An 18,697-nucleotide genomic window follows, 5' to 3' on the forward strand; every position below is an offset into this window, starting at 1 on the left:
CATCTGTCAGTCAGAACCGAGCCTGGTGTTTGGCAGATATTTCAATTGAAAATAAGTATTCTTCTCTTTATTTTATCATGATTTTTATTTTGTCTTAATATTAACATTATCTTATATTTTGCGTGATTGTGGAGAACTCAAGAGTAATTTGTGTTCGAGAAATTGAAGGTCTTTTTATATATTTTTTACGTAGTTTTCTCTGTATGTAAGATATAAAGTACTTCACTTCGAAGCAGAAAGTAGACGAAGCTTTTTTTTATAAAATCCGCTACTTGCTTGGGTAAAAAATATCAACGTTACAATCGTTTACGCGTCATTCTAAACGTTACAATTATTTGGAGTTCGTGAAATGTGAGAGAATTTAAATTATTTTGAATTTTACTTACAAGACAATCTCTACAAAACACTCATAATCTTTTCAACGAGATTTCGTCCAAGACCAACGTGACATTTGAAATGATGAAGAATAAAAGTAAACACTGCTGTTTTCACTTCTATGTTATTCTCATCAAAGATCCAAATATGACAGATCTCTTTGTAAAACGATCTGACACAAATAGTGAGCGAGTTCGTTTTGAACTTTTATCAGTAATCTAAGTAACAAGGTTAGGATCAAGTGCGCAAGCGCAGTGGCCTATATCAGTACATATCGCGTACAGTGCGAAGTTAGTGTCGAGTGCGACTGACACGAGGAGCGTTTCGGAACGCGTTCGGCGTCCAATGAGGAAGCCGGATCTTTCGGCAATGGGCGCGCCTATTGGGCGCCAGATGCGTCTCAAGATTCTCCAAGCGGGAGTGTCCCGATCGCGTTTTGTCCGCGAGTGTAAGCACGGACATCGGGCACGCGACGAGAATCCTTTGTAATGTGAAATTTCGCCGTGCGTGTGTGCCACCAGTTACATTTTTCCGCCGCGTCGCGTCATGGCCGGCGAGGGGTGAAGTCAGTCGAGCGCCGTGAAAAACTTCGTGTATGCGCCAGTACTCGCCGGGCGTATTGTGCGTACGCATGATCAACGCGCGACAATGGAGTAAATATTTATGTTCCGCGCAACTTGGTGATACGAGGATCGATGTTAGCCGTCGCCCGTCGCCGTATCGCGCGTGGAACATGTTCAGGAACGTTTCCCACACTCCGTGTTTGATCAGTGTCACTTGATACGATCGACGACGAGACGCGCGCGTGGACAACTAGGACGGCCTCGACGAGCTGCTTCTCCTGCAGGTGAGTGCATTCTCACGCACCCGAGTGAGCACGTTCTCTCTTCTTTCCCTCTTCTCGGGAGAGAGGAGCTAATCCCGCAGGGAGTATATATCTGGAAGGTGGAGGAAATCGAAGTGAATTTTTCGCTTCGATACACACGACAGTTTTCCGATGTATTTTTTCTTCTCTCTCCGCGCGATGATTCACGTACCTTTCTTGTCACAATGTCCGGTGATTCATCCACGTCTATCTTTCTTTCGCTTCCTTCTCTCTCTCTCTCTCTCTCTCTCCCTCTTTTTCATTCTCTTCGGATTTATGGGGAATGGATAAGGAAAAATTGCTTTAACGCGTGACGACTTGAAGCGCACGTCGCACGCGACCTAGTCGCCCTCGATCACCCGAGCGAGAGAATCGCTTCGGTTCCGTGATCGCTGTCTGATATCGCAAACCAGGTCGTTATTCCTCACGTCGGTGGAGTCGGAGCAGCGTCTGAGATTCGCGCGTCTCTATTCGTGTAAATAAACAAAGAGTGTGCAAGGATAGTGTGCCAAACTCAAAATTCGCCGACTCTCCTGTGCTTTGGTAGTGCTTACGAGCAATTTTGCTTTATTAAGCGCCACTGGTCTTTTTACCGAGAAACGATTTTGCATTGCTAACACTTCCTCCTCGCTCGCACCTGTGAACCAGGTATGAATATCGCAACGATGACTAATTTTTTTGCATATATATTTATATTAATAATAATCAAGTTACTCAACGTAATTTCTCTTCGTAATTTAATTATATGTACATTAAAATAGATATATGCATTTGTATTTTTATTTACGATTTTTACAAAAACACATGTTCTACAAATAAATGCATATTATTTAATGCTCATTAGGAAAATTCCACAGAATATTTCAAGGCATGATACAAATATACACTCATATAACACAAATATATTCAAAAGATATCTTGGATATGTCCCACAGATATCTCTGGAACGTCTAGGATGTCTTTTAAATGTTTACATATGAATATATATTTAATAAATATAGATACATGTATTTATATTCTTTCCAGGTTTGCACAAATACCATGGGTCGTTACACAGGCAAAAAATGTCGCCTATTAACAATGTTATGGCTGACAGCCTTGTTTTTCTTAGTGGAAATAGTAGTGGGTTATGTGACCAATTCAATGGCATTAATAGCAGACAGTTTCCATATGTTGTCAGATGTAGCTGCTTTAGTGGTAGCATTTCTGTCCGTGAAGGTAAGCTCCAAAATTTTTCCTTTGTTCCTCAATTTTTATCCATTCTATTCTATTCTTATCCATCTTTTATTCTATTCTTTTATTCTTATCAAACCTTATTCTTCAAGATTGTGTAACAATACTATTGAATCCTTTAATCTTAAATCTTTGATTTTTGCATCATAGATGTCACCGAAGAAATGGTCGAAAAATACTTTTGGTTGGGCCAGAGCAGAAGTATTAGGAGCCTTGGTAAATGCTGTCTTCTTAGTTGCTCTATGTTTTAGTATTACTGTGGAAGCGTGTAAGAGATTTATTGAAGTAGAAGAAATACATGAGGCCAAGCTCCTCGTGGCAGTTGGAGCCCTTGGTTTGTTGGTGAATGTGATAGGCTTATGTTTATTCCATGGTAAGTACTGCCGCTTGTGTTGTATAATAAGTTTTATTTGTTTTCAATGAAGTTTGAAGCACGATTTTATATATATATATATAAACCTGAAATTTATTTTGCTGTGAAGAAGAAATAATATGTAGACATTTTCTACCGAATTATTCATTTTATAGAAATGCCTTGGAAAAATTGCTGTTATTCTTTGCCATTATTATCTTTTTATAAACAATACCAGTTATATAAAGTTATTTAGTTAATATATTGTATCTTGATCATTTAGAATTTATATCTAATATCTTAACACGTGTTTTAATATTGTAAAAATTGTAAAAGTAGATAGTATGTGTTACATAAGTATTGTTTAAACACGTATAAACACATATAAGCTTATACATATAAGCTCCTTTGTTTAACAATTTCATGATGATTATCTTGTTATTGATGTTCAAGAGATTCTATCTTAAATCAAGATAAAGAACAAATGAGTATTAAGTATATATTTTTACATATGTGTGTGTGTGTGTGTGTGTCCGTCCGTCCGTCCGTCTATCCGTCCGTCCAATAAGGAACAAAAATATTGACACAGCAGGATTTGAAACATGAAACTTCTGCAGATAGGCGAGAAAAATAAAAATGTTTATAATGCGGATCTTATGATGGTAAATTTATATTCAAAGATTACAAAGAGTTATATTACATTTGTTGCTCTTCACTAATCTTATAGCTCACTTATATTTTAAGTTTTCTTGTAACCGATAAAATGGATTAATCTTATCTGTTAAATAAGAGGTAGTTCTGCTAAGATACACATATATACACATATACTTGTTACATGTAATTATGAATCTATTTGATCAAGATGAGAGTTGAAAAAGTTGTAAGATATTAATAATTTTTTCATTTAATTAAGATTATTTTTTTTTATATATGATTTTTTTTTTTTATGAGAGTGGAAATAAGTTTGCTAATGTATAAATGCGTTTATATCTATCAGAGATATTTTGTATCTGAAATATCTAACAATAACAGCTTCTCATTTGCTATTAATTGGTGTGTAAAACTGTCTTACTTGATAGATTATATTTGATAGATAAGAATAATCAATTTTACTGATAAATACTGCAAACATTTATACTGTTCAATGTAATTACAGAACACGGAAGTGCTCATGGTCACTCGCACGGGATATCTCGAAGTCATAACAGATTGAGCACTCTAGTAGGTACAGATGATAATGAAAACGACGAAGCTTATAGACCTTCGACGCCTCAAGTGAAGAAAGCGCACGGTCATACCCACGATGCAAGTCAGATGAACATGCGAGGTGTATTTCTTCATGTGCTTTCTGATGCACTTGGCTCTGTTATTGTCATTGTATCTGCTCTGATTGTATGGCTAACAAAGTGGCAATACAGGTGATTACACATCCAGTACATACTCTTACGTGGATTCTATATAAAAATCTTTTATCTAAACATATTCTTATATATGGATAATCGATTAATGTCGTGAGAGTAAGATTTTATCGGCAAGTTAATTTTTTTTAAACGAATGAACTATCTCGTAAATGGGAATAGATGAAAATATTCTGCTAAAAACTTCAAAAATTTTTCCCAAGTTAAACTAAATTATTTTCACAATGTTGAGTAATTTAAATGATTTAAACAATTTGGAAATACTTTTAATAAATATTTGCAATGTTAAAATGAAGATTTTCAACCTATTTTTATAATTATACACTAAAAATACGAAGAAATAAATATTTCAAGTAGAAATTGTGTTTTTTGCAAAATTGTCAAAAACAACAAATTTATATGTTGCTTCATTTGAAAAATGAAAGGAATTATAATTGTCTCCTCCTCTGAACAATCAATAATATTTTTTTTCAAAGTACTGTGCCGAATCATACAAAATACTAAAAAACAATTTAATCACTGTAATTTCAAATTCTATTTATAGATTTTACATTGATCCCGCATTGTCGCTATTATTAGTCATTCTTATTCTGCGCTCAGTGTGGCCATTACTTCAAGAATCAGCTTTAATACTATTGCAGACTGTGCCAACACATATTCAGGTAATGCTTCGTTAATTTCATGTGCACTAATATAACACAAGATTTTGGAGAAGTGGAGTGTGATCTATATATCGTTTTAACTTGCAGGTCGATGCTATACAGCAGCGTTTGTTAGAAAATGTCGACGGAGTATTAGCCGTTCATGAGTTCCATGTATGGCAATTAGCGGGTGATCGTATTATAGCTAGCGCGCATATAAGGTGTAGAAATCTTTCTGAATATATGAAAATCGCCGAACAAGTTAAAGAGTTTTTCCATAACGAGGGTATACACTCCACTACCATTCAGCCAGAATTTATTGACGTAAGTGAAGATAATATGCATAAAAAAGAGCGCAAAAGGAAATGGATATGAGAGATAAATAAATATTAGAAAAGAGAGGAGAATAATTGTGTTAATACTTTCTTATTTGCTGTTCCATTTCAGTATCATTCTAATAGTGAAATTAAAGAGACTCCCACAGAAGATTGCGTGTTGGATTGTCCAAAGACTGATAAGCCCTGTAATCACGCAACATGTTGCGGTCCTTCCAAGCAAGTAAGTGCCACTGTGTTTCTATTTCATTCCTGCATCACTTATATCGCGCACTCCTCGATTCTTTAGTCTAATATGGAGACAGATAGAAGTTCCCGATCTCTTCACCCTTCGTCGAAATTCTTCACCCGATGCTTCGAAGAGATCAAATCGAATACGACTGTAGGTGAAAGTTGCGATTATTCGCCTACTATGTCTGGGAGCATAAATTCTGTACTTCATCCACTTGAAAGTACAGTTATATACATTTTTTGCGGAGTAAAAAATCTGTGAGACAAAGTTCCATTCATTCGCGCGATTTTTTATATCACACGAATTATTCGAAGGTCAGCGTTTTGTTTTATCTGGATTCGATTTATCCGGACTACATAAATTTCAAGATCAAATCATACGAAGATAACACAAAATTGATAGTTTTATTATTATTTCATATTTGCGTAAAAAGAAGTGAAAAATTAAGACATTAGTATAATACTCGATATATATTTCCCATTGTACTATAAAGTTGAATCTGCTCAGTTCTACCCGTTAGTCCCAACGTTGATGAGGTTGACAAAAATCTGATATTCATGGATGCTTATTTATGCGACACAGGGTCGTGAAACTCCCTCACCTGGAGAGACGCCATATATGTGCAGACAACGTAATAGCCTGGCACGTTCAACCGGCTCTATAGGAGGAGCGGAACAACAAGAAGTGAATGAAATGGAACGCGGACATTTGCTGTCACTGCCCACTTCGCATCACTCCGTCCAACTTCCCCATCCTCACGTTAGCACACCAACTGTCTGAGTTGTCATCGCATTATCAGATATCTACCTCCATTAGCGAAATATACGCGGCGCGTCATGATTTATTGTACAAATGCAATAAATGGGCATGTCTACATAGAGTTCATTAATATTGCAGTTAACGGCGGGAGTTAAGCGACACGATTTGCAATCGAGTTTTTACTTATAGAAACACATAATTAAGATATTTGATAATTAAATGCCAAAGGCATGTTAATACCAAATACAACCATGTTAGTTAACCTGCTAATGTAACGAGAATGTTTAATTCCAATATGATATTCTTTAGGCTTTGGACATTCAACGCATAATTAACAAAATGCAGGAATTGTTTCTCTAATTGAAGTTGTGTAAATTGTAAATTGTTTATAATAGTTGACAAACTGACTTTCATTTAATCTCATTGTACATCGACGGCGATATTGTGGTACAGACGCTGCTTTGAATTTTATTTATATGTACTTTTTTATCTATTCGTTTATATACTGCGTAGTTTTTTATAAGGTAATATACAAATCTATAAGCGAGAGTACCAAATCTCCTCAGTATAATACTTGTCTATATGCTTTTCTCCGTATAATTTTCGATTGTTAAGTCTGTATATTTTTTATGTATTTCTTGTAGGCTTGACCAATTACAAAAGAGTTGCAAAAAATGAATGAATTGTATAAACGACGTATCCGCTGTCTCTCTCTTTCCAACAGCTATTGTTACGACTACGACTATTACTATAGCTATCTCGTCGGCGAGGACACTACGGAAGATAAAAGATTAAACTTTATCGATTCTACTACTTTTCCTGTTTCCCTATGAAAAAGATTAGAATATTAAATATATTGATTAGCTTCCTCTCATTTTTTTTTCCGTCCGCTAATACGCGACCCTGTGACTCAAGTCTGACTTAGTTTCTCTTTTTTTTTTTCGAAATAAATTAATACAAAACTTCACAAAGTAACGCATTTGCGCTGTATGCAATTGTTTATTTTACTCGTACTATATATATATATCAAATGTTCTGTAATTCTACGATAAATACGACGAAGAAAAATCTCACGTCCAATGAATACAAAACTGAAATCTAACGAGAACGCTATTAAATGTGCGTCGAGTCTTGATTTCGCAGGCTACGTCATTTGTTGCATGACCCAAGAGAGGAAGTTGAACACGTTGGTGTACACACCGGGTACTCCTGCGCCCGCGCAGCCAATGCCCCATGTCACCAGTCCAACGATCTGGAACGGTCCGTTATTTGTCGAACATACCAGCGGTGAGCCTCCGTCGCCCTTCGAAAAGAATTCACAGTGACTCTTAGCATCTCAGATCAACGAATATACCGCTGAATCTAACGCTCGTTTTTTTTTTACGAAACATGCGATATATCGTGTATTCTCTTACAGTGCACGCGTCTTTGCCTGATTCCCCTCCGGCACATATGAAGCTATTGTCCAGAATGAAGAACTGGCCGAGCCTCGTCGACCGAAGAGCCGTTTGGCAATCCGCCTGACTTCTCACAGGTACGTCCACTTCCTTCAGAATGCTCTGGTACCTTCCATTAGGTCCAAAGGCGTCCTTCCCCCAGCCCGATACCCAACATCTGAAAGATTGACATCTCAGTCGCGGAATCATCGAATTACTACCGATCTTAAACCATTTTCTATCTCTATCCGGAGTACTGATAAGATAGTTAATTACGCAAACGTACCTCGTTCCTGCGGCAGGTGCGGCGGACGGTAGACACGCGGTGTTAATGTTGGGACTGGTCGCAATTGGGGCGGCCGAGCTCAACGTAAGCACCGCTATGTCGTTCTGCAGGTTTTGCGAGTTGTATTCAGGATGCAGGACGACCCTCGACACAGAGATATCTACGTACGGGTCGGGCTCGGAGGTGGATTGAGCGTCCCACTCGCCCAGCCTTGCTTTGATCCCGCCGTTCCTGCAACACCGTTTCTGTGAACTGTAAAAATTCCTAACAGTAACGAATTCAAATATTTACATCGTGTAGAGGAAAAAAGCCAATACCAGTTTCTTCCATGAAGACATACTGATACATGAAGCTGGCAATAACCATGTTTTAACCAGGATTGGATAAATTAAATTATTAACGATATAAAGTCTATTTAAACCATTAAGTATAGATGATCTTGTGAAACACATATGCTTTTTCACCGCAATGCTTACACGTAATTCGCTACTTTGTGAGCGACGGTAAGGACGTGCGTTGGACTGATCAGCACTCCACCTCCGATGTAAGTATTGTCGTTGGCTAAAATGGCCACTTGCCACGGGTACGCACCGTACGCAGCTTGCCCTACCGGATGTGCCGAGGGTGGGATTTTTCGGGTACCACAAGAACTGTTATCGTCGGGCGCACAGCAAAACACGTATCCGGGGGAACAAGTATTTCCCTAAAGAAGCTATTGTTAGTATAACAATAATGATTTATTATAGTCCTTATTATAGTAAAATAAACAAATCGAATAACTGATAATCAAAGAACTTACTTTCGGAATTAATACTCCTAATAATAATAATAAAAAAAAAGAGTAATAGAGATTATGGACGTTAAAAACTTTTCCACGATTTTGTAACATATGTATCGGAAATATGAATCGAAGACGCACGAAATTTTCCACAGTATTTTAGAACGGTCTACATTTTTTTTTAATATCGATTCAGTACAGTCTGGAAATAAGCTCTTTATATCTCTTTAAGTGTATTTTAACCGTTGGTTAATTGCAAGCAGAATCATATTACCGTATTGACGATTCTAATGTCAATATCGCCAGGACTGGACGGACAGGTAGTTCCAGGCACACATAGGCATTGGCGGTTCGCGGAAGTAGCTAAAAAAACAGTAATAATGAGATAAAATTAAATTTGTATAAGCTCTCGTGATATCAAGCAAGGAAATACGAAAATAGGCCAATAAAAGCCTGATGAGGTTGTTTGGCGTGAATAAATTATCATTACATGGGAGGATAAAGAATGAGATATTTCGAAAACGTTAGTGGAATAATCCACAAACGAAACAAAATACCGCGTCGGTCATGCTTCTATTTACATTTAGATATGCTTTGTGTATTAGGTAACTTTTACTTTTTATCTCGGCATTAACCCCTTGACTGCCGATAACGAGAATTCTCGTCATTTGGGATTTTGCGTTCACTGACGCGAAAAATGCATTTTCTCGTCGTGAAATATTTTGTTATATTAAAGTCCTCAAGTGATTTTATCACTGAAACAAAGTGTAACCGAAAGTTTATGAGTGTGCTAAACACGATTTTTGAGTCCGATTTGTAAAATGTCATCTCGGAAAAGAGAGATGACTGTCAGAAAGATGAGAATTTTTCGAAATTTCGAATATTCTCGTCATGAGATATTTTGTCCAGTTCTACAACAAATTAAATATAATATTTAGTTTAAAAAACTTCCACACTTATTGCAAGCCAACATCAAATATCAATTAAAATTTGCCATATCAGCCGTCGCTTCAGGTTTATGACGGAAAATTTTTTAAACTTGACTCTAAATTCGCCATTAGCATCATGGAAAAACCCCTCTGTAAAAGCTTGCATTAATTTTCGAGAACCTTTTGCTTCCGGCATTTTAGAATCAATCGAGGAAGTTTATGGTGACAATGAAGGAGTCAATACGTGATACCGTTACCTCATAACAATAGCGTATACTTAATGTACTATACTTGTTGCCATTGTGGTGGTGGTAGTGGTAGTGGTAGCAGAAGTTGAAGAACCAAAAACGATACCGTCCGTTTGCGGGAAGGCGAGACTTCGCTGCAGCAGGTGGCACAGCGGCAGCAAATACAGCAGGACTCTGTTGGCCATCTCGACGATTTTCGAGCTCCGGAGTGAGAATCCGACGAGGAGGAACGTGCCGGTTGTAAAGGAGACGCCACCGATACTCAAGTGGACCGAATTCACGGAGCGCGTGCGGGTTTTACGCACGTGTATATATATATATATATATATATATATTGTACATATATACATCCATGTGCATTCATAAATACGCATCGATGCGCCGCGGAGCGATAGACCGTTTCCATCGCTCGTAACTTTAGCAGGAGCATATTAGCTCGCGCGCATCCTGCCGGATGGGAATATAATGGCGGGTGACCTTTCACGACGCGTTAAAAACGCGCTTCTCGGTAACGACACACCGTGTCGGCCGGTGTTATGCGCGCTGGCTAACGCGCGTAAAATTTCTGGCGCGAACAAAAAGAAGAGAACGAAATTGTTTCCGACAATTATAACGTGTGCGCGTGCGACTAACCGCAGCACGTGCTGGCTGGTATTTCCCAGGTGGGAATAACCAGAGTGGAGGTGGAGGAACAAGGTCGTTCCCGTCTCATCGGCAAATACGCGGCGAAGGTCAATAATCAGGACCCGGCGGTGCGAGCAGATCGTGAATCACGCATCGCTGATTTCATTCAGCGTATTCAACATCGTGTATTGAAATCTGCCAGCGAAGAGCACCGATCGCACTTCACATGTGGTTAATTGCTCCTGCAGCCGTACCTGATGACAGGAGAGCGATATTTTACAGGCGAGCGACGTGGAGCGAAACTTCGGCGGAAGACTCATCCAGGAATCTACCGGGACGTTCTACGAGACACGTTCGTAGAAGAGATTTTGAAGGCGCTGCTCGTTTAAGCGATTAGACTAAGCGGAGGGAACGGTTGAATCGGGCTGCTCGAGTGGGAAAATCATTGTTCGCTGTCGTATCCTTCATATAATTTATTTCTAAAAATTAAAAGATTAATAGTAATAATAAACGATATGGTAGAATTTACTATCTATCCGAAGATATAATACAAGTAAAAGTACAAAAATATTACATTGTACTACATTACCTCTGCGATTATTCGTTAATATTAGGAATGTTCAGATTACGTTCCAATTCTTTGCAAACGTACGGAGCCAAAAATCATCTCACTCACGTCCCGAATGTATCAAGTTCACTTACAGTATGATGATTTACGACGTATAAAAATACATACTGTTAATATACTCCAAGTTTCTCTTGAGAGAATTCATTAATAAGCTGGTAAGAGGCACGCAGGCAGATATCCTGTCGAGCAACGCGTTTATCTTACCGCGGCCATATTTCTCATAAAATGGCGACTTTAGAATGTACAATAGCAAACTTATCTGCCGACTTGTGAGTTCCATGTTCTCCTCTTTGCTGAACACTGTGCTCCGAGAGCAGCGAGAGAAGATATATAAACTGTACAAAGAAAATAATACTTATATATAATAAATCACATGAATATTTATATATGATACTCATTAGTTACGCATAACACACTGCTTACCTAGTTGTATCAACAAGAAGTGATAACAACCAAGGTTGCCAATGGCGTTGACTAGTAGCAGATATGCATCCAAGATAGACTAATGGCTTTATCACATTAAGACTCTGAAAAATATACATTTTATTGAAGATTTTCACGTGAATTAACAAGATGTTGGTTTCTCTATGTTAAGACACTAATCGATGTATTTAATTAGACATAAAACATATTATAAAACATGTTATTTCAACCTCAGCTAGCTTGAGACTTGTGTCGGACCACTGATTTTTACTAAGATTTTGATTTTCATCTGCATCGGAAGGCAGAGCTTTCCAGGTCCGTAATTGTACGGGTTCTGCATATTTTACAGTTCTAACAACAATGCCGGATCTTTTTAATCTGAATCCTCCCTTCAATTGTAAATTATCGGTAGCTTTATTAAAGGTTTTTCTGTTAAGTGGTGGCACTGAAGGATTCTTTGTTATACGTTCCTTATATACATAAATCAATAAAAGTCGCAATATTGCTCTATAAAGAAAAAAATCATCTATATAAAAAATATAATATTATATGTACATACATATATACATACACAGGATGTTCCAGTTCTCGAGATTTTTTGATTTTACTGAAGGATCCCCTGAACAATTTAGAGTTAATTTTTCCTTAGCAGAAATATCGTGTGAAAAAAAGTCATTGTTTATGATAATTTATCATTCTTCAACATATCTTTTTAGTCAAGTCTCAAATTAAAAGTCGGTTTGAAATAAATTGAAGAAAACAATTTTGTTGTTCATTTAACCGCTCAAAGTTTAGTTCACAAAAAGCTCCATTTTTTCAATCGCTTGTATCTTAGAAACTATCGGTGCCTCGACATCGAGGAAAAGTTAACTTGAAACTGCTCAGAGAACCTTTCGGTAAAATTAAGTCATGAGAATTGGGACATCTGTATAAATATATTGCAAAATATACTAAACACATACTTAGCCAATTGTACAATTGCAATGATTAACCACCTTCCCATTTCTCCTCCAAACTTCTTGCCTATTGCCTCTAACAGTGTCTGCATATATTCCAACATAGTCAATAAAATTTTAACTTTTGACTCATACTGCGGTATCTTTGGATGCAGGCTACTGCTATGATACATAAGCATATCATTGGATAACATAATTAAGTTCGGCATTGAATAAATGACTTCCAAAGCCAAACTTGAGTTGTTGAAATGCCCTGCGAAGAGATCATGTTTAGTACAACATCTGGTAAAGAAAGGTTGCAAATAAGATGCAAGGTTATTTCTTCTTCCTAACCAACACTGAAGTATGACAGCCATTTGATCGCAACTTCGATTTCCGACACCATCTGAGGATTTTCGACAATAATCTTCTTATAAGTTTCAAATAGCTTGACAATCTTGGATTTGAGAGAATTCGTCATCGTGTTAAAATGATCTTCAATTTTGTTTTTCGAATGTCACGGCGTAAGTTACAACTCTATTCGTGTCACTACAAAAAACATTTTTTTCGTATTCTTTGCTACAAAGTATTCTTCCTAGATGGCGCTGCGATGGGTGAATAAAACCATAAACGAAATAACTTACAGATGAAAAATCTAATCAATTTCCCTATCACAAGGCACTAGAGGAATGGTAGGATTGCGAATCAAGTGCAACATTCTGTGTGGCCGGTGTTATGCCAGTATTCATAGTCGGACCTTAAGGCCTACATAGTTTCATCTTCAGATACTGCATGGCTCATTCCATTGGCTCGAAGCATCTGAACAGGCGAATTTTAGGAGGCCTCGAATATAAGGCCCGATTGTGAATACGGGCATTATCATAGGAATTCTAAAGGAGAGTTTACACCTTAACGCAGAACCAGCGCGAGTTTCGATTGGCTGATGTTTATCTGCTTTCTATTTTTCCATCAAGGTGTGAATTCTCCTTAATGTTTAACGAAGAAGATAACACTTTGCACCCGCAAAATTTGAATTTAGAACCTACGGATGATGATGTAAAATTAAGGAGCTAGTAAGCTCAAATATATTAATAACAACACGGATATACATGCGTATATTGAAACGCAGAAACAATTTTTCAAGTTTCTTCCTTTGGTGCGCGTGTAATTAGGATATTCGAAAGAAGGCTACACGCCATGTTGATCACTGCATTTTTTTTTTATGTTTCTTTGTACTCGCACACTCGTGAAAATTCCTGCTGTCCTTGGTGTAAGTTGAGATACAGATCTGCGCCGACACATTCCGCTGACACATCGACGATGCGCGTCGATTATCGTTCGTTTGGCCACACTGGCAATAACGAACGGTGCTTCCAAAGTAACGTGCGCGCACGCGTATGGTGCTGCGATGCATCGGAAAATGTATAAATAAGCGGGCTCGCTTGCAAGCGACAGCATTCAGTCAGTCACGGTCGATCGGCTGGTCGGTCGGTTCTCTATCGTGTACCACCGCTGTTGGCTTTGTTTTCGCCGGTGTCTTCAGATCAAAAATGTCATCGCCTACACAAGTGGTAAGAGACGAGAGCGAAATCGCAGTGGTTTGGTTCAGACACCCCTCGTTTTCACGTTTTTCTCAGTTTTATTCTCCGTTAAACCGAACCGTATCGCGCCTCGCAACTTCGTCGTTGTGTTGAACGTTTCATTCGATTCAGGAGACGCTGTTTCCTTTGTTTTCCTCTCCATATGAATCACATTCGCGCTACATTTCCTTGACAGACGCGTTCGAACAAACAATTGAATTTATTCAAGAACGATCGGCGACCTATTTTGCGCGACAGGATAAGTTGAAAGTCAAAGAATATTTGATTTATATTTTATAATATTATAATATTCGATACGTATGTACTATATAATGTATATACTATATATACTATATGTGAAATAATGTATAATTATAAAAAAAAAAGAAAGATATGAAGAAATTATCACAGGAAGCTTACATTTTATATAAATGTTTAGAAGGGAATTTTCCCATAGGAAATCTAGCCTGAAGTAAAGATTTACGATTGCAAATATGCTATTTGCACATATCCCATATTAATTTGAAAATTTTGCATTTTTGCGCAGTTCAAACAAAAGGAAATACTTGGTATCCACTCTAGTCTTGTATAAAAAGAATTTCAATATTGTATGCAATTATTTAATTTATATACAATATTTTTATATCAAAATTATGTTCAAATTATTTGTAGAAATTATTATACAAAAAAATTTCATTCGTATATTTTCTTGTAATTTAGAGAGAGATTTTGCATTTCTTTGAATGTGTGTTACAATCATAAAATATATTTATTAAGTAGTATTATATTGTAAATGTAAATAATGTATAAATTGGATACACTAAAATGCAAGGACTTTTGCATTATATAAATCCTGTTTGAAATTCCTTAAAGAAGAATCAAATGCAGTTGTTATTGTAATTGTGTGCCATTAGAGAAATCACCAGATTGGCATAAAGTGGTCGCTCTACATCAGACTATTGTGCATCCTGACAGTACCAGTGTTAGATAATATACTATCATGCAACTGGCTGGATTAGATCAATGATTAAGCTTCAGTGACTATGAATAAATCTCTTTTAAACATGCAGTACTAATGTCCAAGTTTCACAATTTAAAAGCAGCTTGAAACAAAATGCTAAAACAAACTGTTGAAAGTTTAAATATATATTTTTTTATTGTTTTTTATTTACATATACACCAATCTATTTTTTCTATATACAAATCGATTTTATCAAATGTACATCTTCATTCTTTGAAAAGAAGAAAGAAGAAAGGAACTAACATCAATTTTATCAGTTTTTAATTATACTGATCCTTTATGCAGAATTTGAGATTATTTAAAAATCTAAAGATTTTTTTTAGTTTAACCATTAAATTTTGTTTATTAACAACTAAAATATTAATTGATGCAGTTAATATATTATTTTGAATTGCTTGCATAAATAATATTTCATAAAAGAAGTATGAAAATAACTTCAATCTAATAATATAAATTTTATTGAATCTCTGGGAGGAAAGTTATTGAATTGATCGGTTGTCTATTTATCTCTAACTGTGAAATAGGTCAAAGACTACGATGATAATAATGATAAGTAGCTATAAAAAGATGTTTTACTATATTCAGACTTCAAATACCATATTTTTTTAAAGATGTTTACTATCTCTGGATTTTTTTTTATGTGCGAAATAATAGGTCAAAGACTACAATGATAATGATAAATAGCTATAAAAAGATGTTTTTATTATCTCTGAATTAATAACAACGCAAAATAACAATTATTAATTAAAGCTATAAGGCTTTAATTAAATATGAATTAAATATCATTGCTGAAGAATCATACATTAAATGTGAATTAAATATATGTTATTGTTGAAAAATTACTCGTTAAATTTGTTAAGACATACAATTGAATTAATATTGAAATGCAAGCAAAATTAATTTACCTTGTAAATTTCTCGCGTTTAATCGTTATTTTGCGTTGATGAGTTGTAAACATGTATTTTAATTAATTTGAAAGAGTCCTTTATTTTATTATCACGTTTTTGCTTATCATCAGCATGACTCGTCAACAAAAGCTATCTGTTACATTCCAGATAAAATGTATTGGACCAAAATTGGTGCCGTTCTTTAAGAGCGTGTCCGTGTACTTTGTATTGCTCGCCGAGCAGCCGTCCGTGCTGACGGCTGTTTTGAAATGTTTGCCAATAATGAGCCTCATTTTTTTCGTCCTGTTGCACGGGATCAGTTTGTCTAAAGAGTAAGTGGACACTTACGAATGTAATATAATTCAGTTATAGTTATATAAGCATATTAAAACTACAGATAAGATCAATCATTCTGTCAGATAAATTTGAATTGACTTTCCGACTTATCTTCGCTAACGTAAAATCCATTTCTTCGCAGATATACCTTCTCCAGGCGTATACTGATAGGATTAATATTTAGTTGCATAGGTGACGCATTTTTAGTGTGGCCCAATTGTTTCACTGCGGGTATGTGCATGTTCGCCGTAGCGCAGATTATGTACATAATTGCATTCGGATTCGAGCGTCTCAGTTTAACGCTGGGCGCGTTACTGTACACGTTTTGTGCTGTTGGTAAGATTCAACGAACGTTCAATCTATTTCTTTCGTTAGTCGTCAGTTATCGATTGATCACTATCCAATAACTACGTTTATACCGGTTTATAACCGGTTTAATAACAACAATCGCAATGAGTGAGCTCTTGTATTCTGTTATATATATTCATATTTTTTTTAGATCTAAAAAACTCCAATCAAACACAAGAATTCACTAAGGTTGTTATTAAACCGGATTAACGTCGCCGTATAAATCATAGTCAATGACTGATAATAATATTTCTGTTTTCCAGTCATATACATTTTGATGCCCGGGCTAAAAGGTGTCTTAGCGATAGGAGTACCAATTTACACAATATTAATTACTACCATGGCATGGAGAGCGATATCGCGGGTGCAATTCTCCGGGGTAAATTTACACGATAGTATACGATAATTGTTCGATAATGCTCGAATTTTATATATATATATATATATATGTTTTGATAACTTTTTTAATCTTATCTTCTTGAAATGTTATTTTTCTCCGATATCATAATTGAATTATCGATACGATACGTCGTACAGAGCGATCAATCATATCTATTAATTAATTATCACTCAACATCATTAATTAAGTAATCATATCTTTCTAGGAATTAACATGGACTAAATTATGCAGCTGTATTGGAAGCATTTGCTTCGTCATATCTGATACTTTGCTCGGGTTCCACCACTTCCATACTAAATTACCATATGCTCAAGTACGTGTGTTATAAATGTGTAGTTGTTAGATTACATCAACATCGACGCAACCATTTTTGATCTTTGCTTTACAGGTGTCTATTATGCTGACGTACTACGCGGCGCAATTAGGCATCGCACTGAGCGCGGTGGATTCGAAAAACAACAGTAATAACAGAGTACCTGCCAGTAAAGGCTGAAATGTCTACGCTTAGTTCTTATCATCTGTCTATCACGGGGAAAGGAGTGTGTCTATACAGATGCAAACCGGACTTTGAAGGGGTTTCACCTTTTACCTTGCCCGCTTTAGAACTACATGCATAATTTTCCGTGGGGGATCGTTGTGATAACGTATCTTAGACGTATGTTGAATAGCCATATTGTCGAATAAAGGAGCTCAAGAGGGTTTAGAGCGGTGAAATGTACCTTTGACTGTAGAAAGACTTATATACGTATACATATATATATATTTTTTGTATCAATAGTATGATACAAAAGATATCCTATAGAGACTTCGTACTAACTATACTTGTGATTTCCTATTTTTTGTATTTATATAGGGGAGAAGATTTTAAAACGATATTGCAATTAAATATAGCAGGAGAATAATAGGGAAGACCAGGGTTGGTTGTTTTATAAGGGATAGGAGAAGGTTTACGTATTACGTTATGTGAAGCGAATATACTTAATATCGAGATGAAGAGATGTAAAGAATATATTGTAACAATTAGTTCTGGTCTATTTAACTCTTAGCAAGGATTTTTCGACGCACGTAACGTTGTTTTCATCAAAGTAGGAACAGTATAGTAGTGTTACAACCATTTCATGACCGATATTTCTTTAAGTATAAATAGAAGATATATTTAGATCGTTAGTGGTAAGCATTTTTTATGCATGTATAGTGTTGCATTTTTGATTATAAAATTACAATTATCTCTCGTTTACATACTCAAGCCAAAATGCAATAGCCTATTTGCGATATGTATGTTGCAAAGGACGTACATATTATATGTAATATATGTGTACTGTTAAAGGGGAAGATATTCTTCTACGCATACGTTATATAAGTGATCTATAGTCTGTCGTTGTCAGCGTTATCACTTGTCAATGTGAATTATCATCTTACGAAACGTTGGTTGTAGCATAGCTACAAATAGATTGTACCATAGATAGGTTCTTTACATCAATGTGTGTTATACGTTATTGTATATATCATCATGTTACTTGATGCGGACTGTATCTTTATTATAACATGAATTGTTAACACTGCCATTGTCCTTGGCAAACAAAAATTGGACAATTGCATATAAAAGGTATGATATATATATATATATA

At 36.1% G+C, this 18,697-nt stretch overlaps 4 protein-coding genes across 6 annotated transcripts; 2 read left to right on the top strand and 2 right to left on the bottom strand.

The window, feature by feature from the left end:
* Positions 1 to 663: 663 nt before the first annotated feature.
* Positions 664 to 7,345, top strand: LOC106746352 (zinc transporter 1). Of its 2 annotated transcripts, none has more exons than XM_014622890.1 (8): positions 664 to 1,222; positions 2,267 to 2,458; positions 2,624 to 2,846; positions 3,982 to 4,243; positions 4,788 to 4,905; positions 4,993 to 5,208; positions 5,332 to 5,442; positions 6,034 to 7,345. In XM_014622890.1, the coding sequence occupies exons 2-8, from the start codon at positions 2,282 to 2,284 to the stop codon at positions 6,229 to 6,231; spliced, it is 1,305 nt and encodes a 434-aa protein (XP_014478376.1). In that variant the 5' UTR covers positions 664 to 1,222; positions 2,267 to 2,281; the 3' UTR covers positions 6,232 to 7,345. The 2 variants fall into 2 exon arrangements, with proteins under 2 accessions (XP_014478376.1, XP_014478377.1); XM_014622891.1 differs by lacking the exon at positions 664 to 1,222 and adding an exon at positions 1,803 to 1,888.
* LOC106746353 (trypsin-3-like) lies at positions 7,334 to 10,927 on the bottom strand. Of its 2 annotated transcripts, none has more exons than XM_014622894.1 (6): positions 9,994 to 10,927; positions 8,985 to 9,073; positions 8,409 to 8,635; positions 7,933 to 8,163; positions 7,626 to 7,824; positions 7,334 to 7,513 (listed from the first exon to the last, which is right to left on the bottom strand). In XM_014622894.1, exons 1-6 carry the CDS (start codon positions 10,259 to 10,261, stop codon positions 7,355 to 7,357), a joined length of 1,173 nt encoding a protein of 390 aa, XP_014478380.1. In that variant the 5' UTR covers positions 10,262 to 10,927; the 3' UTR covers positions 7,334 to 7,354. The 2 variants fall into 2 exon arrangements, with proteins under 2 accessions (XP_014478380.1, XP_014478379.1); XM_014622893.1 differs by having other exon boundaries at positions 9,931 to 10,927.
* Positions 10,928 to 11,018: 91 nt separating this feature from the next.
* Positions 11,019 to 13,094, bottom strand: LOC106746354 (peroxisomal membrane protein PEX16). Its single transcript, XM_014622895.1, has 5 exons — positions 12,852 to 13,094; positions 12,525 to 12,771; positions 11,793 to 12,069; positions 11,563 to 11,666; positions 11,019 to 11,474 (listed from the first exon to the last, which is right to left on the bottom strand). The coding sequence occupies exons 1-5, from the start codon at positions 12,976 to 12,978 to the stop codon at positions 11,225 to 11,227; spliced, it is 1,005 nt and encodes a 334-aa protein (XP_014478381.1). The 5' UTR covers positions 12,979 to 13,094; the 3' UTR covers positions 11,019 to 11,224.
* An 838-nt stretch (positions 13,095 to 13,932) lies between these two features.
* On the top strand, positions 13,933 to 18,590 carry LOC106746355 (lysoplasmalogenase-like protein TMEM86A). Its single transcript, XM_014622896.1, has 6 exons — positions 13,933 to 14,068; positions 16,154 to 16,317; positions 16,464 to 16,657; positions 16,933 to 17,048; positions 17,275 to 17,382; positions 17,458 to 18,590. Exons 1-6 carry the CDS (start codon positions 14,048 to 14,050, stop codon positions 17,560 to 17,562), a joined length of 708 nt encoding a protein of 235 aa, XP_014478382.1. The 5' UTR covers positions 13,933 to 14,047; the 3' UTR covers positions 17,563 to 18,590.
* Positions 18,591 to 18,697: the final 107 nt, after the last annotated feature.

Source organism: Dinoponera quadriceps, unplaced genomic scaffold (genome assembly GCF_001313825.1).
Source record: "Dinoponera quadriceps isolate SergipeBrazil2010 unplaced genomic scaffold, ASM131382v1 scaffold566, whole genome shotgun sequence".
Lineage (NCBI taxonomy): Eukaryota > Metazoa > Arthropoda > Insecta > Hymenoptera > Formicidae > Dinoponera > Dinoponera quadriceps.